The 24,182-nt window shown below is 40.4% G+C and overlaps 1 protein-coding gene across 1 annotated transcript in view; it reads right to left on the reverse strand.

Moving 5' to 3' along the window:
- LOC116895482 (arylacetamide deacetylase-like 2) overlaps positions 1–17,613 on the reverse strand; it is a 39,627-nt gene extending 22,014 nt beyond the window's left edge. The window contains exon 1 of the mRNA XM_032896742.1: positions 17,476–17,613. Coding sequence (XP_032752633.1) covers positions 17,476–17,613 — 138 coding nt within the window. The remainder of the gene's footprint in view (positions 1–17,475) is intronic.
- Positions 17,614–24,182: the final 6,569 nt, after the last annotated feature.

Consider the following 24,182-nt stretch of genomic DNA (forward strand, 5'->3'; position numbering starts at 1 on the left):
ATTTTGTCTAGGCTGTGCCCCATAGTTACCTGGCAATAACCAGGTGTGCCTGACTCATTTTCTTGCTTTCTTGCTTTCTTGCTCTTGCTCTCTCCTCCTGCTCCTGTAATCTCTCTCAATTTTTCTCTCTCTCCCTCCCTCCCTCCTTATTTAAATTCCCCTCCCCCTCTCTTTCCACATGCTCATGGCCAGCCTTTACTCCTCTCCTCTCTCTCTCTGCCTTTCTCTGTCTCTACTCCCTCAACTCCCTTCTGATGCCCTGAATAAACTCTATTCTAGGGGGAAGGGATGCTTCAGCATGGGGCCTGCAGAGGCACCCCTTCCCTCACACCTGATTGTATCTCCACCAAGCATATTCCTTCTATCTTTTTATAAAACACAATATTTGGTGCTGAGACTCAGATTTAGAAACTTGAAGGTTTACATCTCTTGCTGCCACATGGTTAGCTATTGCTCACTAGAACTTTTCACTCACACTTCTGAGAACTGGTAAGCTCCTTCCCTGTACCAGTCAGTCTAAACCTCCCCCTGGTTCCAGGGAATCATTCTTGAACTCCTCAGAGCCACCCCTGTGCTACCCTTGAGGACAGGGACATTCAGTCTTTATGACTGGTCTTTTCACCAATCCTTGTTCTAGGACCTCTAACCCTTGGGTGATTACCCTCACCCACAACCCCCACCACCATCTATTGAAAGCAATTTTCATCACTCCTCCCTCGGACTCTTGCAGCCATAAAACAAACTCCTAAGTTTAGGTAGGCTGCATTTTTCTGTGAGTCCAGGACTCAACAAACCTCTAACATCAAACTGTCTGCACATTTACATTAATTATTGAATTTTGTTCTTGGAACACCTGTAGGAACATTTTTAATAACTTCCACACCCAACGTGTTGGTCTTTGATGCCTTGTCCCTATTTATAGGGTGTATCCAGTTCTAATTTATAGAACCCAGCAAGCAATATCTCTACATGGCTACTTAGCTGGCACTTTTAAAATAACTCTCTCACTATCAATCTCTAGGCTTTCCCTTGCCCTGTTCATTCTCTTGCCATTTGCTGTGCTCCCAGTTTGCCTTAGGAAAAAGCAGGTCTTGCCCCACCCTCTTGTGCTTTCATGCCCTGCCTGGAGCACTATTTGCTGAGATGATACCTATCCTGTGGCCATGCACTCACAACACCTGGGACACCGCACCCCAAGCTCCTGTGCTCTGCTCATTTTCCAAAGGTCATCACTGCCACTGCCTCTGCCCAGCATTCCAGCATTGTCCAACCCAGCACCACCATGGTGCCCTGGGAAAGGGCCGGCAGGGCGCCCATTTCACCCATGACTTGCAACAGAAACGTTCCACAGAGCTGCCCTGCCCCCTTGATTCTGTCTCTGCCATATAGCCATCCTCTGGACAATGCGGTCATACGGTGTCAGACCAGGGGAGGGAAGGGCATGAAGCTAGCAAGCCAGTCCCTAGGGTACGAGGGTCATCTAGCCTATTGTGGCTCCTCAAAATCTGCTTGCTTGAGGCTGTGCCTGTATCTCCAACCTAGGCAGAGCCAAGCACCTGGTACCTCAGTCATGCACATATCTCCCACTCCCACTACCACTCCTGTGTGTGTCCCTTGCTGCTGGCTACCACCAGGTTGCCTAAGGGGGGGTGAATCGGCCCAGGTCGGAAAGAAGCATTCTCAGTTCTTTCCTGGGGATCAGTGCTACTTGCCCATAGTCCACAGCCTAAGGCAGAGCTGGGCTACTCGGTGCTCCCACACCTTCAGTACATTTCCACAGAGGGGTTCCCTACAGCCTAAGCCACTCTGTGACGTAGGCTATAAAATGGGCCTGTGCCTCTGCCAGCAAAGTCATTGGCACAGGCCTAAAGCCGCCCAAACACATTTGCTTTTTGTCCCGGTGCCACAGTCTCAGGCCACCACTGTCAACTTTCTGATTCTTCCCATCCTGGTCCATATCACCTTTAAGCCAAGTGAATGCTAGACAATTTGTCTCTTTCTATGTGTGTCTCTTTACGTGTTTTTCCCTGCTAAAGCAACCAGTCAAAGTCACAACAATTAAGATAGATTTTCATTCTATTCTGCTTTGGTAAATAATGATTTTTAAGCAATATAAGGTTAAAGATCCTGCCTTTTATAAATATATGTTTAGCCTTACTTTTTGCTACTGCCATTAAGTTTTAGTGCATTCTATTTGTTAGTACTTCCTTGAACAAGTAATTAAACAAACACAGGTTTTCTAACTCAGGTATGCTCAATAGATACTGTTCTCAATCTTGCCAGAAGTCTACTAAATGTATTAATATTTAAACTTATGACAGAGATTCCCAAAGCGTAACAGCTACCCCCCCACCAATGTCTCTGAGAAGATATGGGCACAGCAACAAGGGTCTAGCTAGTCTACCTAGATTGTGGTATGATAACCACGGAGAAACACTGCCATTGCCTTGCCTACTGCCAGGGCTTGGTCCACACTGTGGACAAAACAGCATACCCCAAGAGTCAAATGTCTCATATTGCCTAAGGCAAGGGGGGTCATTTCTCATTTTACATGTATCTGCTCCACAGGAAAAAAAAAAGCTTTATGTCTTCTGATCTTGACAGCCAAACTAACTCTACACAAGTTGACATGGAGACCACAGGGACCTGGGACCTGTTTAGGAAGTGGACCATAGATGAACCTCTGTCATTTTAATTAATATGTATCTCCAAGATTATAGTTTATCCTTCCCCAGATTTCTGACTACATTAACAGCTAATATAACTGTAGCTTGACAGCTAGGAAACAGATCTAGTTCCTTACCACTAAGGTTATCCATCACTATATTTGCTCATTAATAAATTTGTTCACTAGCTAAGACCACCAGATTTCTTATCAAAGACAGGTTTTCCTTCCTCACAGGCTTCATGATAAATGACAAACAAGTTCAGATGTAAGCTTCTACATATGTAACCTGTTTACTTGCTCACCTCAACTCAGTTTATAGGGACGAAATGTTTCATATTTTCTCTCTTTGCTGTGTCATTGTCCTAAAATAGTTAGTTATAAATTAGCCCAACTCTAATAAAACATTCTACTATAGATAGGATCCACCTGTACAATCACAAGCTCAAATATAAGTTTCCTTTGATTGCCTTTAAGATAAACTTAAAGTGTTTCTTGTGCTGAATCGACAATATTAGCTATCATTATAAGTTTCCTTTGGTTGTCTTTATATAAAGAGTTAAGGTGTTTCTCTTGCTAAACTATATGATCAACTACAATAGTCACAAGGTCAAGGTTTAGAATTCCCTTTGTCACTCAATATAACCTTAAAATTGTTTCTCATTATGTTAAATTTATGTATTTTCAGTCTCCTAGACAGAAGGGAAAAACAATTCCTGTTCCTTCTACTCCACAAAAGATTTGTCTTCCCTAAGCCCATCTTACTACATATGTGTGTGTGAGTGTGTGTGTGTGTTTGTGTGTGTGTATGTGTATGTGTTTCTGTGTCTGTGTGTGTGAGTATGTGTGTGTGTGTGAGAGAGAGTGTGTGTGTGTGTGTGAGAGTGTGTCTCTCTCTGTGTGTGGGAGTGTGTATGTGCATCTGTTTCTGTCTCTGTGTGTGTGAGTATGTGTGTGTGAGAGAGAGAGTGTGTGTGTGTGTGTGTGTGTGTGCATGTGTGTGTGTATGTGTGTGTGAGTGTGTCTCTCTCTGTGTGTGTGTGTCTGTGTGTGGTGTGTTTCAGCATCTTGCCAAATCCAGACATTTAGTACATCCAGGGCAGCTCCAGAGACACAACCCCAGATGCTCCAATCTACTCACAGAAACATATGCTCCTACTGGCTCTGCTCCTTGTTATCTATCCACAGATGGTTCTACAGATGCTGGACAGAAAGGAAACAGCCAGTTCTCATGAGACAGGACCAACCTCCCCATACTTACTTTCCTAGGTTTCCCAGAGACACATTGCCCCAAAGTTAGCAACAAGTAGCTAAGGATCATGATGACCCTATTTCTCTCCACCATCAAGCCTTTCTAATTTTTTCCTGTTTTAATTAAACCAAAACAGTGGAATGTTGGCATTTTGTCTAGGATGCACCCCAGTTACCTGAGCCAGGTGTATCTGACTCAGTATAAAAGGGGCAGCTTGCCTCCTCCTCTCTCTCTTACTCTCTTGCTCTTGCTTTGTCCACTTGCTCCCTGCTCTCTCTCTCTCTCTCTCTCTCTCTCTCTCTCTCTCTCTCTCTCTCTCTCTCTCTCTCTCCTCCCTCCCTTCTTTATCTCCATGTGCTCATGGCCAGCCTCTACTCTTCTACTCTTTCTCAGACTCTGTCTCTGTCTCTGTCTCTGTCTCTGTCTCTCTCTCTCTCTTCTTTGTCTTTCTCTTTCTCTATTCACTGAACTCCCCTCCTCAAGCCCTGAATAAACTCTATTCTATAACATTGTATAGCTCAACACTCAAGGGGAAGAGATGCCTCAGCGTGGGGCATGCATAGGCACCTAATTCCCCCACATCTGACTGCACATCCATAAAACATATTCCTTCTCTCTATCTTTTTATAAAACGTAACAGACAATACCCAAGGAACAACATACAAATTTGATACATGGTCCTACAAGGATGTGTATACATGTGCATATAGATTCACATGCAAATGAACACATGTACAGATGCCTGTACACACACACACACACACACACACAGAGAGAGAGAGAGAGAGAGAGAGAGAGAGAGAGAGAGAGAGAGAGTTTCCATCGTCATTTGTGCAATGTGAAAAAGAAACTGGAAAAAATATGGAAAAGAACGTGTGGAAATGAAAGCAGACTTATATTTAGGGTTGAATGTGTAATGTGCACCACAGACTACTGTTCAAACACTAGGTCCTCAGAAAACAATGCTGTTCTGGGAAGTTGTCATTTTTGTGGAGGTGGTATCTAGCTTGTAGGTAAATGTAGGACTATAGAGCTAGAACTAGAAAGTGATAGTCTGACCTTGGTTTGCTTCCCACTGCTGATGTGAACTAACCAACTATCTGCCTCCATGTTCCACTGACAGGTTCAATCTATTCCCTCTGTTATGCCTCCCCTACCATGATAGGAAAGTGGCTCTTAATCTATGGGACCAAATATCAATCCTTCCTTCCTTAAGGAATTTCTGTTAGAAGTTCTGTATCAGCAATAAGAAAAGGAATGAACATAAGGCTTCCTTATCAGACAGTAAGTTGTTGTTTTTTGTTTTTTTGTTTTTGGGTGTTTTTTTTTAGTTATTTTTATGTTTGTTTTGTTTTTGTTTTTATTTTTTACTTTTGTTTTTGTTTTGGTTTTGGTTTTTTTTTGGGGGGTTTTGTTTTGTTTTGTTTTTTTACTTTTCTCCCTCTAGGACTGTGAGAATCAAATCTTTGTTGTTTATTGTTCATGTCATACATATTGTTCATAGCATTTTGCTATCCTTTTGTAGTCTGAAAAAGGTGAAAGGTAGAAGTTTTAAGGTTGCTCACCTAATCAAAAGTTTAGAGCAGAAGAAAGAAACTGGTCAGGCCCTGGAATGCAATTACACCAGCCAGTTCAGCAGCTCTCTCCCGGGAACTAACTGATCATAAAGTTAGATGAAAAACTTAAAGAACAATCTTGAAAAACAGGAAGCTTCTCCTTGTGATTTTTCACTGGTATTCTCCACATTTTCCAATGACGCCCTCCCTACCCTCTTGGGTTGTGGTTTCTTCCTTTAAATACCTCTTCTCCCAACCACTCGTGGTCGAACTCCTCTGCCCCTGTGTGGGATACGAGTGTCGACCCCAGTGCACTGGCTCCTATCAATAAACCTCGTGTAAATTACAGCAAGGACGGTCTTACATGAGTTCTTGGGGGTTCACGTCATCCCAAGACTTGAGTGAGGGTCTTCCGGCTCCGGGGGTCTTTCATTTGGGGGCTCATATGGGATCGGCGACCACCCTCATCTCCGAAGACCCACTTGGAGGTGAGATAGTGTCTGTGTCTTTGTGATGTCTTTGTGTATCCATGCTGGCTAAACTCTGGGTCTGCATTTGCTCAAGAGTTCTGGTTTTGCAGTCGCTTTCATCTCGGGAAGAGTAAGAGAGAGGGCAGGTATGAGTGGTAGATGTGCCAGGGAATCACCAACTGTGTTGCCCTGGGAGACATCCCAGGAGGTCTGGGGGAACCCCAGGGATGCCTGGGAGATTCCCGTCTGGGTACCAGTGAGGATACAGTAGTTCTGTAGTTCTCCTGGATTGGAGAAATCTGCACACCCTCCCGACCATCTGTATTTCCAGAATGGTCTTTGTCTGTGTGTCTTAGATCTTTGTTTTGTGTTACTTGTGAATTTGATGATGAGACAGACTGTGACGACTCCTCTGAGTTTGACTTCAGACCACTGGACTGAAGTTAGGGCTAGAGCACAAACTTGTCAGTTGAGATTAAGAAGGGACCGTGGCAGACATTTTTGCTCCTCAGAGTGGCCTACATTTGATGTCAGCTGGCCTCCAGAGGGCACCTTTGACTTTAACTATTATTTTTGATCTGCTCTCCTTCATCTGTTTTTGGTGTCCCCTTGGGAAGGAGGAGTGAAATGGAATCCACTCCTCTTCATCTGTCTCTGGTTGGGAAGGAAGAGTGATGTGGAATCTGCTCCCCTTCATCTGTCCTTGGTGAGATCACAGAAACTCCTGTCTAAATCAGTTCAGTTTTGTGGTGATCTCGTGGTAGCCGCTTGTTTTTTGTTTTTGTGCGCACTTCTGTTTTTTGTCTGTTAATCTTTTGATTGTCTTTCTTTGTGACTGAATGTTATTTGTCATCTTCAGCGGACTTCTATTTTCTGGACCCTCGTCTTGTTTTCTCACCATCCCACTTCAAATGCTTGTTAGTAGCTGATACAGGTCCTCTTTACTACTGAGGAAATACAGAATCCTACTAGAGGCCAGAAAGAATGTTCCAGACACAGATGGAAGTCCCTCACTTCTGCCTGTTGACTTCAATATGCCTGAAGGTAGGGAATGCTACAAGTCTTTCACCAGGCTCCAATGGTAGGTCTCTGAGGGGCTGGAAAACACCCCACAAATTTGACTAAGGCAAGAAAAAGATATAAAGAAACTTGATGGGTTGAGCTAAGTTGATAAGAGAGTTAGTATAAGTTGCAGAGAAAGTAAAGTTGATGTGTGGTTCAGGGTCTGTGCATAACAGAGAGACTAAGGAAGAGAAAGAGGTAAAAAGACAGAAAGAAGAGGGAGCTAGAGAGCTAAAGAGAAATAAAAGGCAGGAGAGAAACTTATACTGGCCACAGTAGTTAGAGAGACTAAGAAGACAGTACTGGCAACAGAAGAGAATTCTTGGCTAAAGATCAGTGTGCCAAATGTAAAGAAAAAGACACTGGGTCAGGGACTGCCCCAGCATAGAGGGGAAGCCCGACCAGTGTTTTGTGGATACAGGGACCCAACACTCTGTGCTCCTATACCCCAGTGGAGCAGTGTCCATCAAAAGACTTTGGGTACAGGGGGCTACTGGCAACAAACAATATTTATGGACTAATCAAAGAACAGTGGACCTTGGTGTGGGCCAGGTAACCCACTAGTTCATGGTCATCCCTGACTGCCCCATCCCTTGCTCATGAGAAATTTGCTCTCCAAAATGGCTTGCGTGGGCTGAAGTGGCTGGGTAAGGCCATGTGTATGCATATCTGCAGACTGTGTATGTGGAGCTTAAGACCTGTCTCAGTGTACCAGTATCTGATGCTGGGAGATGTATGGTTTAGTGCCATTCTGCCTGAAACATATCACTCCTGCCAGCCGGGCACTAATAATTATCACCCAATCCAAGACTTAAACTATGGTAGAGTGGCTGATGTTTTGACTTTGAATGAAATGTCCCAGAGGATGGGACCACTGGTCAGTTGACATGGACTAGATTCTCTACCAGTTGGGGGCAATCTGGTCACCTTTAATTACTTTAATTACTCCTGAATGGTCTACATAAAAACAACATTTTTCCTTTAGTGTTGCACACAGACCTCCTTCTTTAAGGAATATCAGATCTAATATTCGCTTATTCTGTAGGACTACCTCTGAGAGGGAGGTTAGGGATTCTTGGATCCCAATTCTTGGCTACCCAATCCTGACCTGGAGCCACCACAGCATGAGTATCAAGAACTGATAGAAGCCAATGTGTGGAGGGAAGACCTCTGCAACTGACCGATCGACCCCTGCTGAAAGTTGAAGCTACCTTGTCGACAGACAGGAGCAGTTCTTTTCATTAAGGTCAGAAATGAGTGGGTGCTGCCATAGTGGACAACACAAATGTCCATCTGGGATGGACAAACCTCTACCCCTCAGCATATCAGCACAGATGCCTTTGCCATCTCTTGGATGCCCTGATGAAGCCAGCAACTGTGAGTATTATTCATTGCCCAGGACATCAGGAGGGAAAAGATTCATTGACAAAGCAGATCAAGTGGCTCGAGAAATGGCTATGTAGGAGCCTATCCTGGTTTCAGGACTGCAAGAGACAGCCATTGGGAACTGGGATTGGAATAAGGGATGGACTCACTTAGAATGTACAACAGAAGAAAAGGCCCAAATTGCTTAAAAGAGAAAGAACAATGGCACACTTGAGGGGAAAGCTATACTCCCCAGAGAACAAACAAAAGTCTCACTTTACCAAATATACAAGTGGACTCATTTAGGGGATAAGAAGCTTATCCAAATAGGTAAGATATGTATAATAGAGGCAGTAAAAAAGTATAAGGTATGTCAACAAGTAAATGCTTAACAAGCAAACAGGGCAAAAAGACCTAAAATGTTTAGTGAGAAGTCGAAATAAATGTCACTGAGAAAATATGGTTACAAGTATCTCCTAGTGCTTGTAGGTACCTTTTCAGAAATAGATAGAAGCTTTCCTCACCAAGCAAGAGACAGCCTTGGTAGTCATCAAGAAGATACTGGAAGAAATCTCCTGGTTTGGAGTGCCCAAGGTAATCAGGTCAGATAATGGCCCTGCTTTCATTGTCAAGGTAAGCAAGGGTGTGGCCAGGTTTTTAAAGGTCAATTAAAAATTACATTATATCTACAGACCTCAAAGTTCAGGACAGGTAGAGTAAATAAATAGAACTCTAAAAGAGACCCTGACCAAATTGACCATGGAGACTGGCACAGACTGGGTGGCACTCTTTCTCTCTTGCTCTCTTCAGAACAAGAACTATCCCTTCCAGATTCAGCCTTACCTCCTTTGATGTCTTATATGGGGCCTCAGCTCCTCTGACTGTATTAGATGTTATTAATCCAACATGTCATAGTAATATTGACTTGTATGCCAGGCTAAAAAACCTATAGGTGATACAGAAACAAGTCTGGTCACAGCTGACAGCAGCCTATGCTCCTTTTGAGACATCTCACCAGTTCCAGGTCAGAGACTCAGCTACATATGACAATACCGATCCCAGACACTCAAACCTCACTGGAAAGGACTGTACCTGGTAATGCTGACCACCATGACAGCCGTCAAATCTCAGTCCTCACCAGCCACGTACTAGCTGTTGGGGCTGAGAGCTGGGACCTAGAGGCTGACACTCAGATCTTCAAAAAGCTCCCTGGACCTGCATGTCAAATAAGTGGACACATTAGGAATGTGACTGGTGGGGTTACTGTAATGCTCATTTGAGGAGTGTGCTTTAGAAACAAGAATTTCATGTTTGCCCTGGGTTCCATCGAGATAGATCCCCCAATTGTAGGTGTGGGGGTAGGCTTGATTTCTATTGCAAATGATGTAACATCCCCTTACTCTGAAGGCATTGCATACATTAGTACTCTTAACACTTCTTGGGACTGTGCCTCAGGGATCACAACCTGTATAAGTTTAAAAGTTCTAAAAGGCAGTCATGACCTTTTGTGTGCAGGTTCAGATAGTGTCCAGATTGGAATCCTGATACTAAAGACTTAGTAAGACACAAAAGAGAGTTGAGAATTACTCTGACAAATATCTGAGGGCTGAGTCTAGGTGCTGCAAGGGCAGCTACAAGGACATCTGCTATTGCCCTACAACACAAAACTTATGGAGAAATCAGAACTGCCATTGACTTAGATATAAAAAGAATCCAAGAATCCCTAACCTCCCTCTCAGAGGTAGTCCTACAGAATAAGCAAAGATTAGATCTGATATTCCTTAAAGAAGGAGGTCTGTGTGCAACACTAAAGGAAAAATGTTGTTTTTATGTAGACCATTCAGGAGTAATTAAAGACTCCGTGAGTAACTTAGAAAAAGGATAGACAAAAGAAAAAGAGACAGAGAAGAAAAACAAGGATGGTTTGAGGGATGGTTTAAAAGATCTCCATAGCTGACTAATTTAATCTCCTCATTAATAGGGCTCCTTTTGATTATACTTTTGCTTCTTATGTTCAGGCCATGCATCCTTAATAAGTTAGTAGCATTTATTAGAGAAAGAGTAAGTGCTATTCAGATTTGATTTTACACCACCAATATACCACTTTACAAGATCAAAAAAACTCAATATTATGAAAATACTGAAATTTAGTTCTATGATTAGAACTAGCCAATAGAAGAAATGGGAAATGAAAGGTAGAAGTTTTAAGGTTGCCACTCTAGACAAAAGTTTAGAGCAGAAGAAAGAAACTGGTCGGGCCCTGGAACTGTAATTATACCATCTGGTTCAGCAATTCTCTCCCAGGAACTAACTGAACATAAAGTTAGATTAAAATCTTAAAGAACAATCTTGAGAAACAGGAAGATTCTCCTTGTGATTTTTCACTGGTATTCTCGACATTTTCCAATGACGCCCTCCCTACCCCCTTGGGTTGTGGTTTCCTCCTTTAAAATACTTCTTCTCCCATCCACTCGTGGTCAAACTCCTCTGCCCCTGCGTGGGATATGAGTCTTGACCCCATTGCACTGGTTCCTATCAATAAACCTCATGTAAATTACAGCAAGAACAGTCTTACATGAGTTCTTGGGGGGTCGTGTCATCCCGAGACTTGTGTGAGGGTCTCCCTGCTCCGGGGGTCTTTCAAAGGTAAGATAGTCCTAAATGATAAAGATGTTGTCAAATTATTCCATATAATTATAAATATTGGCTGATAATGAAGGTCTGAATATAGAAAATGGGCATGAGCCATGGAAGGGAACGGCAGCCATGTGAATCAGTTTCGTACTTTTAACTCTGAAATAGACCTTTTTTTCAGTTTTGGGTGGTAGATTAATGCATACAAATGTGTTTGAGAGTGAAGCATAAAATCCAGTATGAAGGTCCATAGCTTCAGAATGGCGTTCTAACTATGCAGAAGTTGATTGATTTGTACAGACTTGAAGTCTATTTAATTTCACTTTGCGTCATATCCTTACATGTTCCTTACAATAAAGTTTTAATAACAACAACAACAACAACAAAAAAAATGAACATTGGTAAGGTTCCTTCCATGGCCAGAGGTACTTTCTTGGAGTCCTAATGACCTGTGGCCAATCTCCAGATCCCACAAGGGTGCAGTAGAGAAGTGACTCCCAAGAACTGTTTTGTGACTTCCACACACATATGTATAACATACACACATACATAAACACAGAGAGAGAGAGACAGACAGACAGACAGACAGACATACCATGCAGAGAGACACAAACAGACCACACGCACACACACAAACACACATCACACACATACATACACCACACAAAATAATATAGATAAAATTATAAAATATTATGAATTAAAGTTCTACCACCTATATTTATGATGAAGTAAAGAATCTGTGTCTGACCCAGTTTTTAGGTTCTCCTTGGAGATCCATGAAAACACAAAGAGAAGAATGCCAAAGAATATGTAATAGAAAACTCTAGACACTTTTGGAAATCACACAGGTCGTTTGTTCACTGACTAGTTAGAAAATTTAATGTACTTCTTGCTTAAGACACTTAAAATATAGTTTTAACTGTGTAAGAATAAACTAGTCATTTTGGTTATGCATAATAGATATAATATTATATAGACATGTGTAAAGATATAGCTATCAAATCCAGTGTGACAACTGTATGTGGGATATGGGCAACTGTGACATGACTATGTCCTCAGAGAGCAAGTGATTGACTGCCTGTGCTTCATTCTCAGCTATTATTGTGGCTCCAAGCCTATAAATATAGGATGAGAACTTATTACTTATGCATTTCTGTGATGCATTTTTGTGATGCATTCTTTTTTGAATTTATAACTTAAAGGTTCTTAATCTATCTAATTACTCTTGGCCAGAGGGGTGAAAAAAATGAAGAAAAAGAGCAATGCTTTAGGACAGTGGACTTAATAAGGTTTCACCAATAGGAGACCAAAAGCATAGGCAGCAACAGCAAGCAGGTGACATTACATCACTATGTAGAGCTTGCATTCAGCCCAGGAAATTAAAGCATAAAAAGGCAATGCTTAAGAAAATAATATACCTGGCAAGTAGGCATGGCTTAACAGTCTCATACAGGCTCAAAGTACTCAAGGAACTTCTTGGGAGAGGATGAGGAAATAACGTATGAGCTGGAGAATGGAGAGCAGAGTTGTGAAATGCTGTCTTCTGGACACGGCATGCTACTGCATGGCTGGCCTCACAGCACCATAACACCAATCCCAAAATCTCAACCATTATCTTTAGCAGAATTTCTGCTGTGCCTTCTCCTCACTATCCCTACCCATTCCTGGGGGACTGAGGAAGTAGACTATGGTGAAAAACTCTGCTTTTCTTTTGTGAAACCCCTCAACTGCCCCTAGCCCATTTCCATTCCTAAGCCTAAGGAAGAAATACATAGAGACATATTTTGGCAGGAACTTTTGGTGCCCAAACCTGTTGTAAGATTCAAACTGAAGGACAAAGGCTGCCTTAAGCAAACACCAGGTGGAATTTAGGAAAACACCCTGTTCCAGGAAATTAGCTAACCGCCCTTAGCAGGGGTCCTTCACCACCCCTTCTGCATGCCAAAGGTATTTCCCCACCAATGGCCTCCAATGAATTCAAAGGACAATAGGCAGCCACCAATGAATTAAAAAAGTAATAGGCCCCACCAATAAGAAGTAACCAATTCATGCTGTAACCTAAAGCCTATGCCCTGAAACAGTATAAAGGGTGTGGGCCTTTGTTGATTACAGGTTCACCCCAGTGTACTGGATTATTAAACCTCTTACATATTGCATCGATCTCCATCTCCATGTTTTCGTGAGTGAGACCTCCTGGATGTAGGGCTGATCGGGTCCTACACTATCAAGATCCTAAAGTTTTTCTACTAAGGCACAAAGACACCACCCTATTCTAAGAACAAGAGAAGAACTGCAAACCAATGAGCAAAATGTCTGTATATAAAGACAAGGCAAGTATCAGCATTTAGATTTCTAATCCTTCCAATCCCAGATGCCTAATAAAAGCATAAAAACGTAATCAAAACTTCCAGAAAAATATGTCTCCATTAGAGCTGAAAACCTTACCGACAGAGTCCCTAAATATTCTGACACAGCTGTAACATGCACATGCACACAAACTGGAAGTGATCACACTCTCTTAGATTTGTATAGATTAGCTTTGATTAGATTAGTTATAGATTAAATTAAATTAATCAAATTCACACTTTTAAAGTAAAATATAATCAAATTCAGGATTAAGATCAATAAAAGAGAAGCAAAGAGAACAATACAATAAACGAAATCAGGAGGCAATTCTCAGGGCAATTTAGCTCAGTAGTAGAGCACTTGCCTAGCAAGCACAAGGCCCTGGGTTCCATCCCCAGCTCTGGAAAAAAAGAAAAGAGAAAAAAAAAGAGGTAGTTCTTTGAGAAAATGGAGATGTGCGCACACACACACACACAGAGGCTTCTATGTTAGGTTTTTTATTTCATTTTTTCATGGAATTCATTAGTGTGCAAATAATTGGGCCTCTAATAATTGTGCCTTCCCTTGGGCATTTTTCTTTTTGGTGGTGCACAACTTCGATGTGATAGCTTTTGTTCCATCTTAGATGCTGAAAAAGCCTATAGCACAAAGAAACCAAAATAATACAATGGAAAAAAGAAAGTATCTTCAACAAGTTGTGCTGGTCTAGCTGTATGTGTGCATGTAGAAGAATGCAAATAGATCTATATTTATCACCCTGCACAAAACTCAAGTCCAAGTAAATCAAAGACCTCAACATAAGACCGGACACACAAAATCTAATAGAAGAGAAAGTGAGGAATAGCCTCAAACACATTGGTAAACAACTTCCTGAACAGAACACCCTTATCTCAGACACTAAGCTGAACAATTAATAAATGGCACCCCATGAAATTCAAAAGCTTCTTTAAGGCAAAGGACTGAGTCAATAGGTCAAAACAGTAGCCCACAGATTGGGAAAACATCAACAACCCTATCTCTGACTGCAGGTTAATATCCAAAATATATAAACAACTCAAAAAGTTAAATACCAAAAACCTAAATAATCCAATTTAAAAATGGGATACAGATATAAGGAGAGAATTATCAACAGAGGAATCTCTAATGGGAAAGAAACACTTAAAGAAATGAACGACATTGACATTCTTAATCATCATGGAAATGCAAATCCAAAAAACTCTGGTATTTCACCTTATACCCATTAGAATGGCTAAGATAAAAAACCACAAAACAAACAAACAAAAAAACAAACCTCAAGTATAGCACACATGCAGGCAAGGAGGATGTGGATCAGAGCAAACACTGCCCCCTTGCTGGTGGGAGTGCAACATTGTATAACCACCCTGAAAATCGATCTGTTAGTATCTCAGAAAATTGGACTAGTTCTACTCCAAGACCCAGCTATACCACTCCTGGGCATTTACCCAAAAGATATTCCACCATACCACAAGGACACATGTTCCACTATGTTCATAGCAGCTTTATCTCTAATATCTGGAAACTGGAAACAACCCAGATGTTCTTCAACTGTAGAATGGATACAGAAAATGTGATTCTTTTACACAGTGAATAGTACCCATCTATTAAAATCTAAAGGACATCATGAATTTTGCATGCATATATAGATGAAATTATAAAATATCATCCTGACTGAGGTAACACAGATCCAAAAGGACATGCATTGTATGTCCTCATAAGTGCACATTAGTTATAAAGTACAGGGTATCCATGCTCTAATCCATAGACCCAGTGAAGCTAACTAACAAGGAGGTCCCACATAAGGTTACTTGAATCTCACTCAGGGAAATAAAATAGTAATCAGAGCAAGATGGAGGGAAGAAACTGAGTAGGAGAGGGGATGGACAAATGGGTGGGAAGAGAGGTTCATGAGAAAGAATGGAAATTAGTGGCTTGTGGAAGAGATGGGACTAGGCTGTGTGCCTTGGGAAGAGTAGGGGACAGGATTAAATTACCCTGAGGGGATAGGAACTCCATTGGAAGATGAACAGAATCAATTAACCTGGATCTTTGTGGGTTCCAAGAGACTGAATGACCAACCATAAAACATACATAGTCTGGTCCTAGGGTGACCCATACATATGTAGCAGGTGTGCATCTTGGTCTTCAAGCAGGTCCGCCAACAACTGGAGCAAGGGTTGTACTTGAATCTGTAGCTTGCCTGTGGATCCTGTTCCCCTAACTGGGCTGCCTTATCTGGCCGAGTGCTACAGTGCTTGAGATGCCAGGTGGGTTGTACCCAGCAGGAGCCTCCCCTTTCTGGAAGGAGAATGAGGAGGAGGAAGGCAGCTGGGGTATGCGACAGGGGTCTAAGAGGAGAGGAGTGACTGAGATCCAGGTGTAAAGTGAATAAATAAATTAATGAGGAAATCTTTAAAAATAAAAACTTCAAAAAGAAAGTTTATGTGTTTTATGCCTATTTTACTCTGTGCATAATTTGAAAGAATTCCTGTTGAGTACTTAATTTTAATGTTATTTGGTCAAATATATTAACTGTTATTTCCCAAAATGGATTTAAAATGTACCTTTATGGAAGCTATCTAAACTATTATAATTCAGTCATGGCAATGGCAAAATGTATATCTATTGAAATCCAGTGGGAGTTTCTCAATCATTATGATGACCATTTTCAGAACTCATACTTTTCCTATATATACATAATAGGAAAGGGCATATATGCATATATATATTTACAGGTGTCATTCTATTTTGAAACCTGAGCAAATAAAAGTCAACAATTTTGTGTTTTCAGAATACATTCCTATTGATGGAGATGGGCTCGTCATTATGTAAGTTAGATTCATGGGAAATTCTAAAAAGATGTAGCACTTTCTCTACTGAAAGGCACTGGCTCATCCACCTCTTCTTCTATTGTCCAGTATACAATGTAAAACATGATTTAGTAGAGGAAAACACAGTCCAGAATGATGCAGCAAACCCTGGACTCTGAGAACAAGATGCGTTAGATGTCTAGATAGGAACCCTGGCAGATCTCCTGCAGCAGAGAGGTACCATTGTCCATACTTGCCACACTCCTTGAATCTCTGTCATTTATCGCTTTCTCCTATCTAACGCTTACATTTCCTATTATCTCTGTATCGCTACAGCTTCCAGACAAAAGGATATTTTGGTTAAAAGTATCCTGGTGTGTTCTCTGTTCAAATCTAGTGTAGACTTGTGTTCAAATTATATCACATCTATTAAAAGAACAAAGTCTGAATTGCAGCAACGTAGAACCAAGAAAAGTCAGAGTCGATCTCACAAGGAGGCTTTTGAGCCAGTGACTTTGAGACTTATCAGGGAGTGTCAAACTATGCACTTCGACTTAAAAATCCATCTGTTCTGCTCATGAGTATAGAATGCACCTTTCTACCAGATTGTTCAGAAGGGATATCACAACAGACTAAACAGACTATTTCAAACCAAGAAGGGAGGGTCAACTGTCTTCCACAAATAAATGTAGTAAAGACATCTGAGAAAACTAGATAAATATACTAACACTTCTGCATGATATTAAAACATATTTCATCTAATTGTCAATATATTCATTGTATTAACTTGTAATGAGAACATCATCATCACAGGGAAAACTGATCACATAGTTATATGGACAAATGCACCCAAACGAAAATTTATTTGGAGGCCTCAGTAATACAAAGAACATACAAGCTTTCTGTGAGGTACTTTAAAAAATAACTAAGATAATAATTGATTAAAATTCACCAAAATTTAAAATTGATGAACATAATGTATGAACTTCCTAAGAATTTATGAGTCTAAGTATTGTCAAAAGCATCACATCCAGACTTCTCAACAATTCCAAAATAATCCTTTTAGACAATTTTATTTCCTTTATACTGATCCTGATATATCACAACATTTAGTCTTTTAGCAAACACTGTGTGTCCCTTTGCTGTAGACAGTCAACATGTTAGTAATTAAATGAAAACCAAGATTATCTGGCTTATATATCATAAAAAAATTTAAATCTCTTTCAAACATATTGAAATAAAAGTAGTTTAAAATATAGCATTGCATCACATTCCCCAGTAAAAAATATATTACCAGAAATGAAGTAATTTTTATAATAGCACTGATGGTTCTCACTTTCCATGGTTCTTCAACATTTTCTGGTACAGGTGAATAAATACAATAAGCAAATAAAATACAGAAGAATCCAAGGCACAGAGTCTTGTATCCCATGATAAATCTCCCGCAGACTCGAGTGTGTTAATAATGAATGGCATACCATATATATGCTATGGATCAGTAAGACAAAGGTAGGTAAACTGTGTGAGGTACAATGATGGTTTTAGCAATAGTGACTTGCAATTGAGTTCTGAGATCAAGTTACTGTTGAAACTGGTTATGAAACTGTGAGGTGTTGTGGAATAGAATTTACTACAAAATGTCTGATAAAATATGCAGAAGTGGCAATAAGAAAAAACCCCTGATGAGAGCAGTGAGTTCCTATTTCATCAGATAATATCAGAAGAGCAGAAGAATTTAGGAAACTAATTAGAGAACATTGAAAAAGAGGACCAAGAAATCCCTTTGTGCTATTGCCTTTTGCGAAGAGTGGCGGCAACAGCATGAAAGCAAGATAAAATGTGAGGTAACATTTGATCATCCTTAAGACTAACACCCACAGCACAGATCACTTAGAGACTTTTAGTGAAATAAAATTGCCACTCTTTTCCAAATTACAAATAATCCAATTCATCTAATGTGTAAATTTGTTTGCAGCTCACCAGATATTAAACATAAAGCTTGTAGATCCATATAGTTAACTTATACAATCAGACAAACTACACATTGATTAAATACTTGTTGCATCCTGTTACTCCATATATTCAAATTAGATGAAAAATTTTAAAACTTGAGTGAGACTTGTCATCATCTGTTCCCCTGTGGAAATTCTTCTCTCTTTTAATCACATTCTACCAGCTCTTACATGGAATACCTGCCTCAGGTCTCCCACCTTCCTTGTTAACCTGTGAAGCAGAAGTCTTTCCTGGCACTCTTACTCCTCTCCTGTTGTAATCTTAACACAACCCCGCTTTGATGCCTATCTGAACATCAGGGTCAAAAGTCACATGGATGGACAAACTCTAAAGAGGCTGCAAACAAGATGAACGTAACAATCCCACATGTACATCCTGGAAGCATCGCCCACTATTTATTTTGCAAGTTCTTCCTACCCTCTCTCCTCTGAAATGCACAGAACTCACAAGGAATTCAGTGGACCTTATCCTCCCTCCCTTTCAGTCAGGTTAACACTGTTTACCCTCAAAATTTCAAAATCAGATTTATAATAAGTAAGATTTTTTTTAAAAAATATTTTAAACTGTCTAGATTCTTAAATCACATTTTTCCTTTATAGGAAATAATATCAAGAAACTATAAAATTGATTCATTTGGTGGTTTTAGTAAAAACACAAACAGGAAGGCATGAAGGGCATGCTAATAAAATGTATCTCAACAGAATCAGAGAAAAATTATAAAAATTATAAATGTAAAAGTAACAAAACCTAAGAAATATTTTCATGGATTGATCTAATCTGTGTCTGGTTGACTCTCACAAACACAAGAGAGAAATAGTTGGGCGGGGGGGGTGTGCTTTGCTGGAAGAGATTGAGGGTGGGTTAGGTCCCAACTGACAGGAGACACCAACACACACTCTAACATCTCAGTGAACTGCAAGCCGTATAAACACAGAGGCATCCCCAACAAACTCACTACTGCTAACCAAAGTTAAAATCCTTGTATATAAAATATTCCAAGTAGCAGTGTGTAAAAACATCAAGGTTCCCAGCCATTGGGAGATACAAGTTATCTGACACATTGTTAATCAATCAATAAACTTAGTACTCCGTGAAGAAATTTTGTAAATGGAATGATGTTTTCAAACAATGAGCCTTCTAATGAAATGGCTAGATTAGTTAGCCTAACCAATCATGTGATTCCTTAAACCAAGGAGTTTTTTCATTTAGACATAAAAGACAAATCTAAGAGAGTAAAAGGGGAGACTGTCTGAGAATCTCTCAATTGCTTCTTGGATTAGATGGGATCACATGGCAGCCTTTAAAAGAGGGAGTTGTTTTCAATCAAACAGGAAGGAAGGAAGGAAGGAAGGAAGGAAGGAAGGAAGGAAGGAAGGAAGGAAGGAAGGAAGGAAGGAAGGAAGACTACCCTAGGTATGGAGGAGCACAGCTGAAGTCCAAGCAAGAGTTCATTGGAATGCTTCATGAGTACAAAGTGAACCTTGGCAGTATACCAAGTTCCAAGTCTGTCTTACTATGGGGCAAGACCTTTCCCCAAAATATAGAAGAGTCAGGGAGGGGAGGAAGAAGGTGGGAGAGGAGGATCAGGAGAGAGAGGGAGTATAAGAAGGAAAATGAGAGGACAAGAGATTAGGTAAAGAAAAAAGGAAGGGTGAGGGGGAGAGGTTGTAGGAGGAGAGGGAAATATATGTCACCTTAGTTCTCCAGCCATAGAAAACTACAGAGACCCAGTAAATCATCCAAAGATCTTCACCTAGTAGCCCATTTTTGCCATCTAGCCAGTGACACACTTACCAGTTGGCATTTACTTCCCACCAGTTCCTGGCTTCAATTGCTCCTTGAAACACCACAGTAGTGTTCTTGTGGACATGAGCATTTTAAAGCCAAGACAAAGCTTAAGGATTCTGATTTTTAAATGGGGGTTGGATTTCATTGAATCTATGTAGTGTTTGAAAAGTGACCATTTTCTCAGTATTAATTATTGATATCTATAACCATGATAGAGCATTAGGATCATGTGTAGAATCATGTTATCTGCAAATAAAGTCTGACCTCTCGTTGCTATTTACATCTCTTTCATTTGCTTATTTTGTCTTGATTCCCTGGTGAAGTCTTTGAGCACTATGACAAGTAAACTGGATGACTTACACACACTTGTCATTTCTACTCAAATGATGTTAACTACAATTTTTGCACATATACCCATTTTAATGTTGAAATACACCCCTTCCCATCTGAATATTGATGCGTATTGTTGCTTGACAAAACTTGTTCCTCACCTATCAATCAATCATATAATTTCTCTTCCTGAATTTATTTATGTTACTTACAGCATTTATTGGTTTATGTATACTGAACCATTCCTGTGCATCTGCAATGGAGCCAACTTACAATGAGTGAACTTTATGATGATGCATTCTTGAATTTGTTTACAAATATTTTTGTAAATATCTAATCATGGATATCAGTTTGTCACTTTATTTTTTCACAAACTCGTTATAACTGGTTTGGATATCATGACAATACTACTGTGCTACATAGTTTGTTAACTTGACACAAACAAGATCCACCTTGGAGGAGGAGACTTAATTGAGAAAATGTCTCCATCACGTTGGCCAGAGGCCATGTGTATGAGATTATCTTGATTAGTGATTATGGGACGGGTGGCAGGGGCAGACTACCGAAGGCTATGCTATCACTGGGCAAGAGATCTTGGGATGTATGAGAAAGGAAAATGAGCAAATCATGGAAAGCAAGCCAGTAAGCAGCATTCTTCTACAGTCTCCAAATTTTGGTCTTGATTTTGGTTCTGATTTCTCTTGGTGATAAGTGTAACTTGTACATTAAAATAACTACCACCTAAAGATCTCCCATGCTCATGGATTGGCAGGATTAATATAGTAAAAATGGCCATTTTACCAAAAGCGATCTACAGATTCAATGCAATCCCCATCAAAATACCAATCCAATTCTACAAAGAGTTAGACAGAACAATTTGCAAATTCATCTGAATAATAAAAACCCAGGATAGCTAAAACTATCTCAACAATAAAAAAAGGACTTCAGGGGAATCACTATCCCTGAACTCAAGCAGTATTACAGAGCAATAGTGATAAAACTGCATGGTATTGGTACAGAGACAGACAGATAGACCAATGGAACAGAATTGAAGACCCAGAAATGAACCCACACACCTATGGTCACTTGATTTTTTGACAAAGGAGCCAAATCCATCCAATGGAAAAAAAGATAGCATTTTCAGCAAATGGTGCTGGTTCAACTGGAGGTCAACATGTAGGAGAATGCAGATCGATCCATGCTTATCACCCTGTACAAAGCTTAAGTCCAAGTGGATCAAGGACCTCCACATCAAACCAGACACCTCAAACTAATAGAAGAAAAAACTAGGGAAGCATCTGGAACACATGGGCACTGGAAAAAATTTCCTGAACAAAACACCAATGGCTTATGCTCTAAGATCAAGAATGGACAAATGGGATCTCATAAAACTGCAAAGCTTCTGTAAGGCAAAGGACACTGTGGTTAGGACAAACGGCAACCAACAGATTGGGAAAAGATCTTTACCAATCCTACAACAGATAGAGGCCTTATATCCAAAATATACAAAGAACTCAAAAGTTAGACCCAGGGGAGACAAATAACCCTATTAAAAAATGGGGTTCAGAGCTAAACAAAGAATTCACAGCTGAGGAATGCGAATGGCTGAGAAACACCTAAAGAAATGTTCAACATCTTTAGTCATCAGGGAAATGCAAATCAAAACAACCCTGAGATTTCACCTCACACCAGTGAGAATGGCTAATATCAAAAACTCAGGTGACAGCAAATGCTGGCGAGGATGTGGAGAAAGAGGAACACTCCTCCATTGTTGGTGGGATTGCAGACTGGTACAACCATTCTGGAAATCAGTCTGGAGGTTCCTCAGAAAATTGGACATTAAACTGCCTGAGGATCCAGCTATAGCTCTCTTGGGCATATACCCAAAAGATGCCCCAACATATAAAAAAGACACGTGCTCCACTATGTTCATCGCAGCCTTATTTATAATAGCCAGAAGCTGGAAAGAACCCAGATGCCCTTCAACAGAGGAATGGATACAGAAAATGTGGTACATCTACACAATGGAATATTACTCAGCTATCAAAAACAACGAGTTTATGAAATTTGTAGGCAAATGGTTGGAACTGGAAAATATCATCCTGAGTGAGGTAACCCAATCACAGAAAGACATACATGGTATGCACTCATTGATAAAGTGGCTATTAGCCCAAATGCCTGAATTACCCTAGATGCCTAGAACAAATGAAACTCCAAGACGGATGATCAAAATGTGAATGCTTCACTCCTTCTTTTAAAAGGGAACAAGAATACCCTTGGCAGGGAAGAGAGAGGCAAAAGATTAAAACAGAGACTGAAGGAACACCCATTCAGAGCCTGCCCCACATGTGGCCCATATATATACAGCCACCCAATTAGACAAGATGGATGAAGCAAAGAAGTGCAGAAGTGTAGATCGGCTCCTGAGAGACACAGCCAGAATACAGCAAATACAGAGGCGAATGCCAGCAGCAAACCACTGAACTGAGTTAGGACCCCCGTTGAAGGAATCAGAGAAAGAACTGGAAGAGCTTGAAGGGGCTCGAGACCCCATATGTACAACAATGCCAAGCAACCAGAGCTTCCAGGGACTAAGCCACTACCTAAAGACTATACATGGACTGACCCTGGACTCTGACCTCATAGGTAGCAATGAATATCCTAGTAAGAGCACCAGTGGAAGGGGAAGCCCTGGGTCCTGCTAATACTGAACCCCCAGTGAACTAGACTGTTGGGGGGAGGGCGGCAATGGGGGGAGGGTTGGGAGGGGAACACCCATAAGGAAGGGGAGGGGGGAGGGGGATGTTTGCCCGGAAACCGGGAAAGGGAATAACACTCGAAATGTATATAAGAAATATTCAAGTTAATAAAAAAAAAATAACTACCACCTGACATATACACCCATTTCTTTTGTTCAGTTTTTTTTTCAGAGCAACAGACAGCAAACTAGAATAGAAATTTCTACTTTTACATAGGATATTGCTATAACATTATTTAGAGGGGGCAGTTTTAGAGCTCTTGGCTAAAAACATGCCAGGATTGAGCACTTATTATGGCAGCTTGGTAGATAGGAGTGTTAATGGAGGTCCAGTTGAAACATGCTTGACTCATGAATTTCAGAGAAATGCAAATACTATGTCAGTGTCATTTAGGTAATATTTTCATTGAAAATCTATATAGGTGAAAGCTTTTCTCTTTTTAGATAATTGTTGCTAGGTGCCATGGGTATAACGTAATCAACTGGCATAAATATGAGACCAACATCACTGGGATAAAGTCTGTGGAATAACTCACAAGGTCCATAGTTGTTTATGAATGATAACTGCTTTTCTTCTCAGAAGTATATATGGAAATCATAAAACATAGTCAACAGGGCTGAAGCTTACCAGGTCAGCATTAGCTTGATTTCTCCATGTCCTATGACTCAAATATCTTCAGCAATCAAATCTTGCCATCAAATTCTGGACAGTATACAAGAACAATTGCAATACCTTGTAAGGTTTAAAGGTCAACTATAGGACCCAATAACCAACAAATTGGAAAAAGGAAGCCTTGATCTGGCACTGAACCTTTTCTTTGACAAACAATGGTTTCTGAGAAAGTCATGATTCTCCTGATACATGACAACTGTATTTAAATTCTATTTTAGGAAGCATCTAAAATAGTAGATTTCTATATAGCTTTTAAAAGGGTTTTGTTAGTTATTCCTTTTCATACTCCCCTGACCTTTCATACTTCACCCCATAAACTCTTCATATTCCATTATTCTCCCTTTACTCTTCATATCATCTGTATTTTTAAATTCTTCCACTGTCTTACTACTTTTCTGACTTCTATGTGTAAATCAACTAAAACACATTTATCCAGAGT

Source organism: Rattus rattus, chromosome 3 (genome assembly GCF_011064425.1).
Source record: "Rattus rattus isolate New Zealand chromosome 3, Rrattus_CSIRO_v1, whole genome shotgun sequence".
Taxonomy (NCBI): domain Eukaryota; kingdom Metazoa; phylum Chordata; class Mammalia; order Rodentia; family Muridae; genus Rattus; species Rattus rattus.